The 15,850-nt window shown below is 40.0% G+C and overlaps 1 protein-coding gene across 4 annotated transcripts in view; it reads right to left on the bottom strand.

Annotated features, from left to right (window-relative positions):
* Positions 1 to 13,693, bottom strand: part of cadm1a (cell adhesion molecule 1a) — a 409,871-nt gene extending 396,178 nt beyond the window's left edge. For 3 of the 4 annotated variants that reach the window (XM_067608756.1, XM_067608758.1, XM_067608759.1), the window contains exon 1: positions 13,547 to 13,661. In XM_067608756.1, coding sequence (XP_067464857.1) covers positions 13,547 to 13,619 — 73 coding nt within the window. In that variant the 5' untranslated portion in view covers positions 13,620 to 13,661. Of the gene's footprint in view, positions 1 to 13,546 lie in introns of all 4 variants that reach the window. The other variant, XM_067608757.1, reaches the window with a different exon arrangement.
* Between the last annotated feature and the right edge of the window lie 2,157 nt (positions 13,694 to 15,850).

Raw genomic sequence — 15,850 nt, 5'->3', positions numbered from 1 at the left:
AAGAAAGATGCCGCAAATATGAATAAACACACCTTAAATTTCAATCTTCACAGACATTACTATAATCTTGATAAAAACATTTTATCAACGTTGGCTTCTTCTTCAAGGTATTTTATTTAAATTATCTTTCAAATCAACATTTACAGTATAAACCATAATAAAAACACTACCCATTCACAACCAAATCTCCACATGAAAATACCAGATTTTTGTGGGCCAGACTGCAGAGAGCCTCGGTTTTCAGCGGCAAAGACTGCAAGCATGCATAGCATTCCACTAAAAGGTGCTTTGTGAGTCAGGAAATCCCCGCATTCACATTGAACATCCTCTTTATAGTCTTAATCAATGAAATGTTTGCTGCCAATTCCTACTATTCTAAACATTGAACAGACCCACTGGGCAAAAGACTATTTCTGATGCCAACTTGCCATTTTTATTTTAACTCTGTTTTTCATATTGGTGGGGAACGGAGCCTGACAGCTTGATCGGGAGCTCAGAGGGTTAAACTAAGAAGGCATCAGAACTACATGGATAATAAACTCAAACAAATGTCTTTTAAATTGCTGCTATTAATCTTTGCTTTGGACTGTGACCTTTTACTACCTACTGTTATACCCACGGGACACTATGTAGAACTTCACAGGCTGCTAATACCATGAAAAGTCACATGAATATGAGCGCATAATACATGTATTATGTATCAATAGCTTAGACTATTATTTTATGGTCTTTGGGGTAATTTTCAAAAAGAATGTCCAGTGATAAAAATAATCCTGGTACAATGCAAAACAGCAGTGTACAACTGCCTCCTTACAGTGTAGAGAATGACAACCATGTGCTGCTCTGGTGGGTGAGTGTTATTTCAGGTAAACTTGCTGCTGAAATACAACCCAGGAGGTCCGATTTTAGTAATAGATCTATTCATTTGAAGGCTTATCAGACGCCAACAGGTTGCACAGCATTTTATAATACCATGAGGAAGGATTTTATCACGGTGACACTTCTCTGTCTCCACAATTGCGAGGTAAACAGCAGAAATACCCTGTTCAATTTCACTACATGGAATGTGTTCTTGCACCAGTTTGACTGGCCATCGCTGTGCTTTGTCAGATGATGTCACACCGCAGCAAAAGTTGAGCCAGGTTCAACCGTTAAAGGGTTAACTAAAATGATAAAAAACAATGCAATACAGCTATACAAAACTATGCTATGATTGCAAAAGCTCAGTATTATTCCCTGATGGAGAAACATACCATGTTATTTGGCCTGAGTTATGACTAATGGAGTAAAAGAATATTCTTTTATTATTATAAATTCTGTTTTCCACACAAGAATCAGATTGTGACAAATTAAATTAAGTGGTACTTCACAGCCTCTACAGTTTATCCACAGTTTCTGCACATGGGAGAGTCCCATCGTCCTTTAGCAGGTGAGATTTTCCTTCGCAACATCCAACTAGGACACAAACAAAATGAGATGGTGCATGATTGTGCAGCAGTTGTCCGGCACTAGTGCAGAAAATATCAGTCAAGACAGAGTTACAATAGCTGAGACAAAGGACAGGAAATGAGCACAGTGGGGAGACGTGATCCGAGTTCCATGGAAGACAGTGTAACAGCCTGAAGGGTCTCATCAGGAGCAAATTCACTGAAATGTAATACAAGCTTGAGTGTTATTTGAAATGAAAGCTGGGAGAACTCAGATCACTCAAGCCTACTGCGCTGCGAAGGCTGATGCATACCTGTATTGTATTCAGAAGGGCATTCATTTCCCCTCCGATGATTACAGTGGAACAACAGCTGTATTGTTTATTTGGCTGAAAGCACAAATGATATGCATTGATTCCTTATTCATTCATTGTCAACTTTGGTCATTGTAGCTATGAATGCAGCTAAAATGAGCACAATTACAGCATGCGATGCCTCCCTGTGACTCCGCGGCAGAGCAAGATGATGAAGGCCTCAAACAGGGAGGAAAGGAGCAATCAAAGGCAACTTGTCGTCTTTTTGTAAATTCAAAAACAGGAATGGAAAACATTTCTTGCTGCGACTGACAATAGTTCACCTGGGATCTCAGATTAGATTAGTCAGCCACACACACGTATTAGCGCTTCTGTTACCATGGAACTGCTTTGTTGTCCTCGGCTGTAACAACAACAACACACCGATTTATCAATGAGTTGATTAATTTGTAAGCATCTTACAGCCTTCTGCCTGTATGAGAATAACAAAATGAAGGGGAGGCGGGGTCCTCCGCTGTGTTGTTATTAACGCCATCGCTGCTCCACTCATGTTAGTCTCTGAGTGACGGTGCAGAAAGTTTTCACATTATACTTCACGTTCAACTCTCTCTCTTCAATTCTTCAGTCATTAAATCAAAACACGCTGCCTCTTTTGAAGATGAAATACAAGATAACTCTAGCATGTGCGCGCATGCTAGAGCTATTGCAGTTGAATTCTGCCTTTTTCATTCTGTCATCCTGAACCAGAATTTTCAACAAAGGCGGCAGGAAGTAATACAAGGTGGCCTGCATTTGAGTTAGACGGGCACAGAAAACCCTGCTCAGAAATGCCATTTTCAGACACTTATTATTTACAATCACTTAGACATTTATATTTGATTGCTGTTAAGCTACAGTCAGTGAAACTCAACAGGTTTCCTGCTGGCACCTTAACAGCATTATAAAGCAACAAAGCAGAATTAATTAGTGAATGAAAACAGTTGTAAAGACGTTTTTTATGGAGAGTTGAAGTCAGACCAGGAGTTCCGGATTCTGCTTCACAAGTAGGAAAACTTCATTAAAAATCTCACTGACGTTTGTAACTATGCTAATAACTAAAAATCCAACCTTGCAACAGACCCGCCCAGTATGTCATGTGGCTCACTTCATATGTTTAGATAAGGGACGAGGAAGTTTTCTGAGAAACAATCTCATATCGTCGTTTATTCAATATTTATGTTTTAGCGGCCTTTAACGAACATCGTTTCCAATAAGTCCTAAAGGTTAGCGGGCTAAACGTCATGGCTCAACAGAGAAGATGAGTTCATGAGCGAGTGGAGGAGTCGCAGTGAGCTCAGACAGAGAAGAGTGAACGAAGTCTTTACACAGCACAGACTACGACTAGAAAATTGAAAACTGACTTTAGAAGAAAGCGTTTTATGGATATGGACCCATGTTGGTACCCACGCTGCGGCACTTGTAGTTCTTCTCTAACGGGAGCTGTAGTTTTTTCTATGCGCAACGAAAATGTTGTTTAACTTGGCATGCCAAGAACAGAAGAAACACTAAATGTGAGAATGCATTGAGTTACAGAAGCTAACGGAAGGGAGGCTAACCAACGTGACATCATGACTTTGGCACGCTATGTACTACCACTACTACTACTACACACACACACACACACACACACACACACACACACACACACACACACACACACACACACACACACACACACACACACACACACACACACACACACACACACACACACAAAACTCCTATTAAATCAAGTTTGTATTCAGCCAGCAACACTATAAATGTCAGAAATACCCACAAAGGTTAAATTATGTTAAAATTAATCAAATTCAAAGTGTCTTTTTATACAATGACTGTATTTATTTCCACCATTTGTTTGAACGCTACTTCCAGCAACTACAATCATATTTACATTCGTATGAAAATGTGCTTTCCAAAATGTTTTCAATTCAACATTTTTTCTGTAGTCACATGTTTTACTTTTGTTATGTAACTGCATTTTTTCCCCCTCTCTCTCTCTCTCTCTGTCTTTTGGCTTGCGATCATACATGCATGTGTGTGTGTGGGTGTGTGTGTGTGTGTGTGTGTATGTGTGTGTGTGTGTGTGTGTGTGTGTTATCCCTGTCAGTGTTTGGTCAGGACTGCTTCCATGTGTCAGAGGCGCAGGGCAGATCCACCTGCCTGAGGCTGCTCTCTGATGTTGCCAGGGCTCCTCCTTGTGCTTCACAATAAAAAAAAAAGGCTGTTTACATTGTTTCTCCATGAGAAAGAATAAAAAGCTCAAGTTGAGTGAAAACACTTTTCTGATGAGGTGGGTCTTAGATCATAGAATGTGTTTTTCCAGACAGCCCACTGAGGAAATTGGCAGTTGACACGTTGATTGAAAGGAGCCTTGATTGCCAATCTTAATCCACCAAACCCACTTAATGTGATTATATTCAAGTTTGCCCAGGCAAGGCTTTTGTGTGGCTTTGACACTGTCAGAAAATAAAGTGAAGTGGAACCCAACTGCTGCAATTTCTAAATAACGTCAGACATAATTCAGTACTGTTCTACAGTATTACAGTATTTTATTCCCATTCAAGTTAGCAGGGAACTAACTGGAAGCTCATTTGTGGCACCCTGTGGCAACGAAACATGTCTGTGACTGGGCACAGATGTGACGGAAGCTTGAAGAGCTACTGGGTTCCAACCATTACAGAAAGGGAAAAGTTAAAAGCAGCAAGATCCTGTCCTGCAATTCAGTCGAAGGCAGCAGATCTGGTGAGCGCCTCTCTTAGTTGTGTATCGCTACACACTAACTTAAGTGATAAGTGGTAGTGATAATAGTGTTTCCAGCTGTGTCAACTGCAAAGCCCCTGCAAGAAGGAAACGCACCCTTCAGGGTGAATCGAGACCACTGCGCTTCACACTGGGATCCTGCAGCACCCTGCCGGGGTTCATTTCACAATAATGACCCACTCGATGTACATTATCCCTTACTCAGCTGCTCGGCCGGTGGAAATCACTGGTGCGCATGCTCTCCCAATAGGGCATGCACCATATGCATTCATGTCGCCACCGACACCAGATAGACATAATCAGCATTGTCTGAACTCATTTGGTAAGGGCTTGAATGTAACAGACATTCATTTATATGTAAAAGTTACACATTGCAGGTTTAATTAACCAAACCTGACAGATGCACTATGCCCTCTGCCATTCTACCTCCAGACAAAACCCTTCACCCTGTAATGCAAGGAAAGTTAACATTACTGATGTGCTCAGACTCTTTTTTTGAAATATGATACGTTATCTTTTAGGGGTGTAAAAGGTATGTGTACTACTCCCGAAGCATTTGGTACAGGATGTTCGGTTCAGGACGCTCCATGACCCGAACAATTACTGTCAAAATGGTTTAACAATCAATTTACTCTGACATGCCAAACAAGTATAACACTTAGCTGTAGCATGATCATGGACGTATGCTCGGCGGCTCAGCCAAGTTAGCCTGGTTACCCTGGTTACCCATGCTCATGTAGTGTTGCCGCTGTTGGAATGACAAACAAGAGACCCGAGCTGGACGAATCTCCCATGACACTGACCGAGTGCAGCACTATTATTAAAATATGCGCCGTTATCCCCGCATTTAAACAATATTGTGTCTCCCCCATCCCCCTTTCCCTCTCTGTGACGGTTGGCTTTTCACTCCGCCTTTGAGTGAAGCCACTCAGAACAACTATAAAAACACATTTAATTTCCAACATGGTTGGACAGCAAGTCATAAGAACCAGTTCTGATCGACCATAAATCAGCATAAAACAGCTGTCAGCAGGTGTCCCACAGCAAGAAACAGAAAGCTTGTTTTCCTTTTCCACTGCAGCACAACTGAACTGTTTCAGTAATAGCAATGACCGATGAGCCAATCATACCGATAACCATATTTAAAATGAAACAATGAATGTGGTTAACGCACAGAACGCAGCTTTTAGGGTGTTCGGTGTCCACCACTTAAAGACTCGTAGCCCCTTTGAGACAATAATCCCCAAAACTGAGTCACCTGACCTCAACCGAACTGATGGTGTGTTTCGTTCACTGAGGACCAGACTAAAAGGAAACGACCAGATCAACCAAGAAGAGATGAAGGCAGCTATACAGAATTACCAGGGAAGATACCGAGCGTCTGATGATGTCTGCATGTGATTAATTTAACCCGAGTCTATACAACGATCTAATCAGACAGAGAATAAGATGTAAGCAAGCCGGACCGTCTCCGCTGCGACTTCACTGTCTTGTCCAATCGCATGTGTGTCTGTAGCGCAACACAACCAATCACAGTATACCTCTGACAGTGACAGTTGAGCCGTGGCGGTGCTATAACTCAGACAGACAGACAGGAAGGAGGAAAAAAAAGCAGCGAGTGATGACTAAGAAATATCTTGTTCAAAAAAGGAAAAGTCAAACCCTCTCAAAGATGACAGCTGCACTGACTTTATTTCTTAAAGATTCAAAATATTACCGGGCTCATTTCTCTCTGAATGGGAGATGTGAAGGGAGGAAAGGTTGGGGAAGTGTCAGAAGGATGAAGTGCCATTCCTATACGTATGGAGCATAAATGACACGAGAACTACATATTGTTCATTTGTTTGAACTGATCTCTGTTTTTTTCAGAACAGGATCACAGATTAATAATCCAAAACCATTAAAGATTACAGTCTTTGATGCTTATATAGTACTATAGTGGTTTCCAAATCTGTCACCTTTACAGCCAGCTACACATAGCACCACACTATGCAACGATGTGTTGTACATACACAATATCAATCCTCTGAAAAGCCTAGCATTGTAAATAAAAATGACGGCATTTGAGAAAAAATAACCCAGTAAATATCACAGATATTTTAGGGATCCCCGGATTAGACTTTTTCAGCCCTGATACTGATATCTGAGGTTTGGGTATTGGCCGATACCAGCGTTTCATTAATAAACTATATGCCTTACTGTGTGGAAGAGACTGGGCTCATTCTTTTATGTGTAAGTCAAAATCAGGCTTGACTAAAACATTGCTTTCCTTGTGAGTCTCCCACCTTCATGGAAGCTCAAAACAAATTATTTTAGGATTATAGGAGATGTGTCTGATACTGACTCAAATAGCTGTACTGGGTATCTGGTATCGGATTATTTTAATAAATAATAATTCAGTAAGTTGTTTGTTACATTTTGTTTTAAACAAAGTTAGGAAAGCAATGTTTTAGTCAAGCCTGATTTTGCCTTACACATAAAAGAACGATCCCGGTCTCTTCCAAACAGTCAATATCAAAGGAGTAGACCGAGACATCCTGACTTTTAGTCTCTAGTGTGGGTGAAGCTCTAAAAATTGCTGATGTCTTTCAAACTCCACACCCCCCAGTTTGTAATACAGGTTATCTGTCAGAACTTTTTTCACAGATTCCACAAAATTTGCGGAATATCCCTTTAAATTGTAATTGGCTGGGTGATTTTTTTTTTTTTTTTGGCATGTAAAGTAAAGCTGGTCATGGCGAAAAGTGGAAAAGTGCTGTGCATAAAACATGTTTTTCCACTTTAATCCCTGAATAAATGCATCAGTCTTGTCAAGCCTTAGCTCCTTAGACTCATTCTCTGTCGCTCCTACTCGCACCAGATTTTTGGGGTTTTGTTGTTGTGATGCACTGATTTCTTAAACTAATATTAAACTGTATTTCTGTTTTGACTGCACACTTGCCCTAAGCCTTAGTCGGACAAGACTCCTACAAGTGACGTTTGGAAAATATTTGCATTCACCTCAGTAGCCTTTTGTGCATCAACATTATGCAAATACGATCATAAATATTCAAACATCAGTTGAATTTGACTCATGTAGCCAGATTGTTGAATTGTACAGCACAGTCTCATTCCATAACTTCGCCACTAGGCTGCTTTCAGAATGGCAGATTGTTGCCCACGCCCACCCCCTTCAACCCCGCCTCCCTCTCCAACCCCTCAAGAGATTTGGATTTGGAAGGTGCTTACTTGACATCCCGTCAGTCGACAGCTCGCTAACAAGTAGGCCATAAACGTTTTTTTTCTCTCTTTGATTACACTAAGTGCACAGAGGCCAGATGCGGCCCAGCCCTGTCATCTGTTGGCTTGCCAGAAGAGTCACTGTTGACTAGGGGGGCAGAAGGAGGAGAAGGAGGAGGAGGAGGAGGCGGAGAAAGGAGCGGGGGGACACTTTGGGTCCCCTCCCTTCAGGAATAAAGCCATTGTTCTTCATTACAGCTATAGAGAGGATGTTGGGGGGGGGGGGGGGGGGGGGTACAGGAGGGAGAACAAGTCCATTTCCACACCTGTTTTCCATCATCGGGGCTCCTACCAGCTTGACTGAGAGCCAAACCACACCGTGTATGAGGACTAGACTGAGTGTGTGTGTGTGCCACTTCAGTGACTACAAAACTACAACTTTCTACAACTACAATTTTCATGTCAATTTTTATTATTATTATTTGGGTTTTGTTTTTTTTTTTTGGGGGGGGGGGGGGGGCAGAAAACCCCAAAAAATACATAGACCATTATGGAACTCAGAATCAATAGAGCTCCTTAGTACATAATAAATGGTATTGACAAATATGTGATGATGTGCAGTTTGTGTCAAACACATCATATGTTCCAGATAATGGTCTCTCTTTGAGACAAAGTATCTTTTTTTAATATTTTCCATCATAGTGCCGATGAAACACCTGAATCTCAGGAACTCATACCAAAACAATACTTTTTTTTTTTTAGCCGGTGTACAGTGGGTTCTCAGAGCTTTTTAGCAGACAAAAGCTGCCTGCTGTGGCCGAAAATTACGCTGCGAGAGCGGCGAGAGCAAACCATAAGAGATCAAGTTGCAGGCCAGACAGCTAAACAATAAAACTGCTTTACAGAGTTTTCTAACATCCGTCTCTCTAGCTTTCATCACGTACTCATGTTAAGTGACGGGGGACAAAATCCACAACCCTCCTACCACCCAAAACTGTATTGTGAGTTTATTTGAAGCTAATGTGAAGCTTCGGCCGTCCAAATTAGTCAAATAAAGTCGACGTCTGTCTTTCTAGGGCCAAATTCCCTCTTTGTTTCGATCCTTCCACTGCAGCTGAACAGGAAAACACGTCCAGGAACAAAGAGATCATTTTTTACTAAAGAGAGATTAACATTGGCACTTTATTTGACTAACTCAGCTGGCTGAAGCATTATAATATATACAGATAAACTTTTACATACATTTTTTCTCAACATAAAAGGACTGTGCCCCATCACTTACATTGCAAACACATTTGGAGGGAACTTTCTAATGGTCAGTATGAAGAGGAGGATTGATTACAGTAGCAAAATCTGTTTCAACGTTCATTTGGTCACCTGACTGTTGTTTTAAGACACATTTTGAACCTATCATTTAATAATTACCTTTCAGCATGTCTACTTAATCAGGTACTTTGCACCCTGAAAACACTGAATCAGTGCACCTGTGAATGAAATCAATGATAACAACTGTAACATTAATGATGATATTATCATGCATAACTTGTGGAGGACAATCACTATAACAAAGCTGAACTACTTCTCTCTAATTTATCTGTGATCTGTTTCCATGGTGGTCCAAAAAAGGTCTTTCCTGTGTGTGTGTGGGGCTATTACATAACACCTACCACTGTATCACTTCTACTTCATCTACAAGTAGTAAAGCAGTCTTTAGCAAACATCAGAGATCTCAGTGTGTGTGAGCACCACTCTAGTCCGGTAATCACAACTGATATATCACACTAACTCGCTCAATAACTGGTAAACAGAATCAATGTTTAGTGTTCAATGTCATGCTTAGCCTTTTCATTTATTGCTTTTAAGACTCTATAAAGCGGGGGCTTCCTAGAAAACTGTCACTTCCTGAAAAACTGTAACCGACAGTACTGCCAGACTGAGCACACAGAGCTCAGTGCCTACTAGTGTTTTTTTGTTTTTTTTAAAGAAAATCTCTTGTGAGGAGCACAACTGGCTCAAGCAGGCAGCATGGAGCGAAAATCTTACATGAACTGTCACATGGAGGGGGAGGATGGAAACAATCACATCTGAGATCCAGCACGTACGGTATTTAATCCAAATAAATGCAAACTGCAGCCTAAACACTGACTGCTGAAATAAAACTCATTTAGGTGCACTATAATAGATTTTGAGAAAATGTATTTTCTCTGATTAAATGATCACATTAAGGCAGTAAAGATGCCAGTTCATCTTATATACTCCAGGAATCATCAGTCATGTAGCAGTAAATAAAGGAGTAAAGTGTGAACAACCAATAATGTACAGAAATTAATCAGAAATTACAAAATTAATTAGGACCCTATGCAGCATATACATATTTTTAAAGAATAATCTTTTTGCTATTTGTGTCTGTCTACAAAGGTGTGACAACAAAGCCAGAAGAAAGAAGGTGGATTATCTCTGCACATGTTCCACCACTACAAAGTAATAGGTTCCAATGGGATCTACTTACTCCTGTCCACTGTCTGAGAACAGCACGATTGTTATTTGTCTGCTGAAAAAACAAACAACTAAAATTTTCAGTTTTCTAAAATTTCAGTCAATATATCAACTAAGAAGAAACTGATTCAACTAAGAAGAAACATAATCAGCATCCACGATCAAACACACAGGAACCATATAAACTAAGAAAAAAACAAGGTAATTTATCTACATTGATGCACTTGTCATGGTAAAGTCATGTTTACATATTTTTTTTTCCTGCATTCATGCATAAACAGTCCCTGCTCTTATCTGCGTTATTACATAACTGCACAAATATGACAGTAGAAATGCTTCTCACTGTAACTGATTGCACAACCGTGTGTTCAAGTCTCTGCAAGCTTGCGGACAAAGCGTGCTGTGTTAGCATTCAATAAAACCTGTAAATTGCCATGTCTTGTATAATTTGCATTATCACTGGACTTACTAAATACTTATATATAAGACCATAAAGGAAATGCATGAAGAAATTATGTACATTCTAGTAATATACCCCCATTATGTACAACAGGATAAAACATATGCCTGCAGGGCAATTTGAATCTCTTTAGGACTGCACAGTTTCTTCAGGAAAATAAAAGTGCATTCACTATTTAATAAGCCTACAGTATGAACAAAACTTGATTAAAATCTATAAATTGCAAATTCATTAAAGACGGACATTTGTGAAGACCTGCAATTAGACTATTACATGATTATGGCCAGACTTAAACCACACAAATAATAATACACACATGTTTTTATATTGGTATCTTGGTGATGATGTGTTTTAAAGTGTATGTTCTATCTAATTACCACAATTAAGTGTGATTTTAAATGTAAAAGTCAATGGCTATTCATTTGAATATACAAGACTTGTGAGAAATACTATAAACACAATTTAAAATTTATTCCTAGAAAATTCCCACCTCTAATCTGAGTCAGCTGAAATTACTTCTGCATGTATACAATGATGGTTAAAAAAACATATCACTAATGGACTTATTTCCCAAAGCAAAATCTCCTGGGGTATACTGGATCCACTCTGAGCTCTCTGACACAAAGGCAGTGAACTGTGAATGCTTTCTCATGAATTCATTTCATTTGGAGCACTTGTGTGATTTGATGACAGTATGAGGCGATCCTGTGTGCCAAATGGAACTTACAGTGGGGGTGAAATTGATTAATGCAGCCTCCTCTTAGCTTGACTGCACTGCAATCCTTACCCTCATATCACCAACTTCCATGTATTTGAATTGAGAGGAGACAACAAAAAAAAACATCCTGCAATGCATTTCTTAGGACAATGTGAGACTGTGCGCTGGAGGTAAATAATTGATATGCTTTGTGCAAACGTGTCCTGAGCTTTGTTTCATATCAGTGGAGCCATTTCCATGAAAGTAAAGCAGCACTGCCCGCTGTCCAGAGAACAACACAGCAGCCTTGTTTAGTTTTCTGTGCTTCAAAAAGACTGTTTAACTCATTTGACGCATGAAAGAGACATTCGCACTGTGCGTCCATTTTAATGGATAAAAACGTTGCAATGGATTAAGCCTGCTGGATAATCCACAATGTGACAAACGTCGACATCTGCCTCCCATGTCATCCTCGCCAATAAGAGGCTCGAACTCAGCATATAAAAAGGTTTTATATTATCATGAGGAGCAGCTTTGCACTAAGTTTCTAATCAGAACTGATTTGACGGAAGTGTAGGGTGTACCAAGAGATTGGAGAAGCGCAGCAAAGGTGCCGAAATTCACCAAAAAGCCACAGTTTAACCAGTTATGTAACTGTGTAACCTATTTGAACGCGTTTGCAGTTTAACAGCATGTGCGTGTTGTGTTGTGGGGGGTGCGTCGCCCCGACTATTATTATTATTATTATTATTATTATTATTATTATTTCACTCCATCTTCAGTGTACCAATGCGCAAGGATTAATAACCCCGGGCTAAACGTGCATTTCCTAGTTGCTCATGATTAAACACAGACAAAACGCCGACTTCTAACTGACATGTAAAACACTTTATCCCATCTTAGTCTGAAAAATAAACGTGTGTGTATGTGTGTGCCCGTGTGTTCCGCAGCCCGCCAACTCACGAATATCACTCACAGCATCGCCAGTCGCTTATATGACAATAAAGTCTTGTTGCAGTTTTCACCCTCATCAGCTTTATCTGTAACCCATCAGCTACTTGAAAGCATATCTGACTAACATCACTATTCCCGAAAGAACCTTTGATGTTTTTTCATGCATGATGCTAGCCTGCAAAATCCAGTCCCGAGATGACGCGAGGACAGCCCCGAGCGCCATTGCAAACTCAAGCAAATTAATCTTCTATTGTTTACCAGCAAGCGGGAATAGGTATTAGAATGTAATTGAAGACACGATGAGAGCCACTTGGAAATGATTTTCATTTCGGCGTATATCAAAAACACTGAACAGCACTTGTTTTCTTAAAATGTCCACTTTTATCACGGCTTCGCCTGTTCATCTAATAGTCTAACGAAATCCAGCGGGATGGCCGATAGTGAACGAATTCTAAAAATAAAGTGAGATTAAACGGAAAACAACTGCTGTTTCGTCAGTTATCAATGCGCCGAATTTATCAAGAAGCTACATTATTACTAACATCTTTTCAGTAACGTTCTGCTTTGTATGAATCTCTCGCTGTGTTACGTGATATAAAATTAGCAGAGTTTTGAATGGAGTTTTTGTCTGCAGCGGTCCCTCCGCTGCACCGCTGTTTTCTGTGATTTACTACAGTCTACAGTGTCCGATCTGGACAACATGCCACGAAAGTAACCATGCTACTGGATTGAGCAAACAAACACTGATTTCAAACATGCCAATTGTATCTTTATGTGCAGTTTTGAGCAACAAAAGACCACGCTGTGTGTGTGTGTGTGTGTGTTTTCCCCCCAGACACACACAACAGAATTGGCTACATTTAAGAGTTGCCAGCTGTGTAGCGGCAAAGCGATTCATAATAGTGAGCTGACCGAAGTGATTTATTCCTAGGCAGCGTATCTGTGACGCCTGTTTATAAACTATAAATACACACATACATCCGCTCTTTCTATTCTGTATTTCAACTTTACGGACAGTTGGGTTTTGCTCCAACATCATACATCCCAATGCTCCGCCACTCACGTTCAAACATTGCTGATTAAAAAAAAAAAAAAAGCACTCCTGCCAGCTACATCCATGGAAATCTTTTAAAGAAAGTGTGTATTCCGTTAAGTCATCAAAAGGAAAAAAAAGTCGTACCTTTAGGAAGAGCCGCTTGAAACATGAATAAAAAGAGCACAGTCGCGAGAGAGCCGTTGCGAGTGTTCGCCATGTTGGACACCTGCTTCAGTATGGCAGAGAGAGGCAGCTTCACCTATAGCTACAACGGGACTCAGTTAATGAGATGCGAGAAAGGGAGGGTACCATCTACCATGCTCATCTAATTCGCAGTTTTGATAGATTGTATTACTTGTAATTAATGTGTCTTTTATACCACAACTATTTGGATTTACTAAGAATAGGGAGGGAAAAAAAACAACTTTTTAAATGCTGTGTTGTGCTGTAAGGGGTAGCAGGGAGTTGTGTGTGTGTGTGTGTGTGTGTGTGTGTGTGTGTGTGTGTGTGTGTGTGTGTGTGGGTCACATCCTTATGATGGGAAAACAATCCTGGTTTTGAACTGAACAGATTTTGATACAATTTTGGCTGAATTGTATTTTGGCTGAATCATTTTCTGTATTTTGGGCATTTCAAAAAAATTGATAATACTGAGTGCAACAACATTTGTTGATTCGCCCACCTGTAGTTGCAATATTTCAGAGGCCCCAGTTAGAATTCAGTTGCCCCTCACCCCCCAACCCATCAAAAAAATATTGCACTCGAGTCTTTTCTCCATTGGATTCTTCACCTTCACCTCCATTACTCAGGGTAGAATCAAGCAGCTGGCTGGTTTGACGGAGCTGAGAGAGAGCTGGACTCTTTGGTCGGGTCAGCTGCCCCAAAGGACGCACAGGGTTACTGGAAAACCGCTCAACATGGTGGGAACATGGTCTCGTGCTGAAAGATGATCAATATTTGTGCCACCTTTTTTTCCCCTTGTTGTCTTCCCCAAAAGTGCACTCGCCTATCAAACAGTACATTAAAAAGTCAACATTTGTCCAGGTGTCACCTTTAATTATATGTATCCAAAAGAATTCAATTGGTTAAACCCATGACAGAGCCTATAGCAACACAGTTTTAAAGGCTCTTAAAAGTTCAGGTTATAGGAAACTCCAGATTATGGGTTGTTAAGTGCCGAGAGTGGAAAAGTGGCCTTTAGTGTGTTGTTTTTATATCTTGTAAAAAAAAAATGCATTATGAAACATAATGGAGCTCCCCAGCTGTGATAATGACTTCTATCACTTATGATGAGAAAAATTCAAAGAGAGACACATTGTTTCTCAAGCTAGTATAAGGGTGACCAGAAGTATCCATATTCATTTAAGATACAGCACTTTCAAATGATCATTTGCTTAACGCCACATATCAAAAAGCAGATGACTAATAGATGTTTCTCACAACAGATGTTTTAACATGTCATACCAGGAAAAACATAGGTGTAAGTAAGTAAAACTTTATTTATACAGCACTCTTCTTAAACGCAGGTTACAAAGTGCTTTACAGTGACATTGGCACACAAAGAAAAGATGACAAGAAAACCATAAAAGACACATTCAAGAACACAAACACAGAAAGCATACAGTCATCACCCAGAGCGCACACTTGAATTCATCGAATGTTATGGGAAAGCCATTCTAAAAAAAAAAAAAAAAGCAGGTTTTCATGTGTTGTTTTTTTTTTTGAAACAGTCAACAGACTCAGCTGATCTGATGGAAATGGGGAGATTGTAATTAATAACATTAATCATGGCTGCAGTCCGTTTACATCTGCAGGTTTCAGGGCCTTGTATTGTGTACGCTGGCTCGGCTTGGCGCGATGGGACACCTATAAAGAACAGAGCCATCGTTAATGTTACTACTAACACCCGTTTTCCTTTTTCCTGCTACGACAAGTCAAAATGTCTGCTGTGAAAGAGGTTTATTAAGGCAGGCAAACACACACATACTGCGCACAGTACCAGTACTCAAAAAATACTCGAGGGTTGAATTTTTCAGAGGTCATTAAGTTGCTGAAGTTATGATTTGCAGTTTGATTTTAATTTAAAGATTCCATATTATATAGATTAATATATAAACTGAATACACCATTTGATTGTTTCTACCTTTATTTATTAGATAAACATATCAGGCGAGCTAAAGTCCAGCAGCCTCCAGACAAACATTGTTGACAGACAGTTATTATATAAGAAGTGACCAGAATTTAGACATCCAAACCTGCCTAAATCCAAGTTTTATGTTAAGATTAGATGTTAAGCAGATGCCATATTTAAATAAATTTCTTTTGTGTTGTAAATATAGATGGAAGTAGAGCAACTGGTGAATGAAAAGGTTTGAATCCAAGCTCAGCTCACTCGTCACAACACTCCAGTATAGCGTCCACATTACTACGGCCCAATCCAATTCCCTT

Source organism: Thunnus thynnus, chromosome 13 (genome assembly GCF_963924715.1).
Source record: "Thunnus thynnus chromosome 13, fThuThy2.1, whole genome shotgun sequence".
NCBI classification, from domain to species: Eukaryota; Metazoa; Chordata; class Actinopteri; order Scombriformes; family Scombridae; genus Thunnus; species Thunnus thynnus.
The sequence above is the reverse complement of the archived record's forward strand: the minus strand, read 5'-3'. Positions and strand labels throughout refer to the sequence as shown.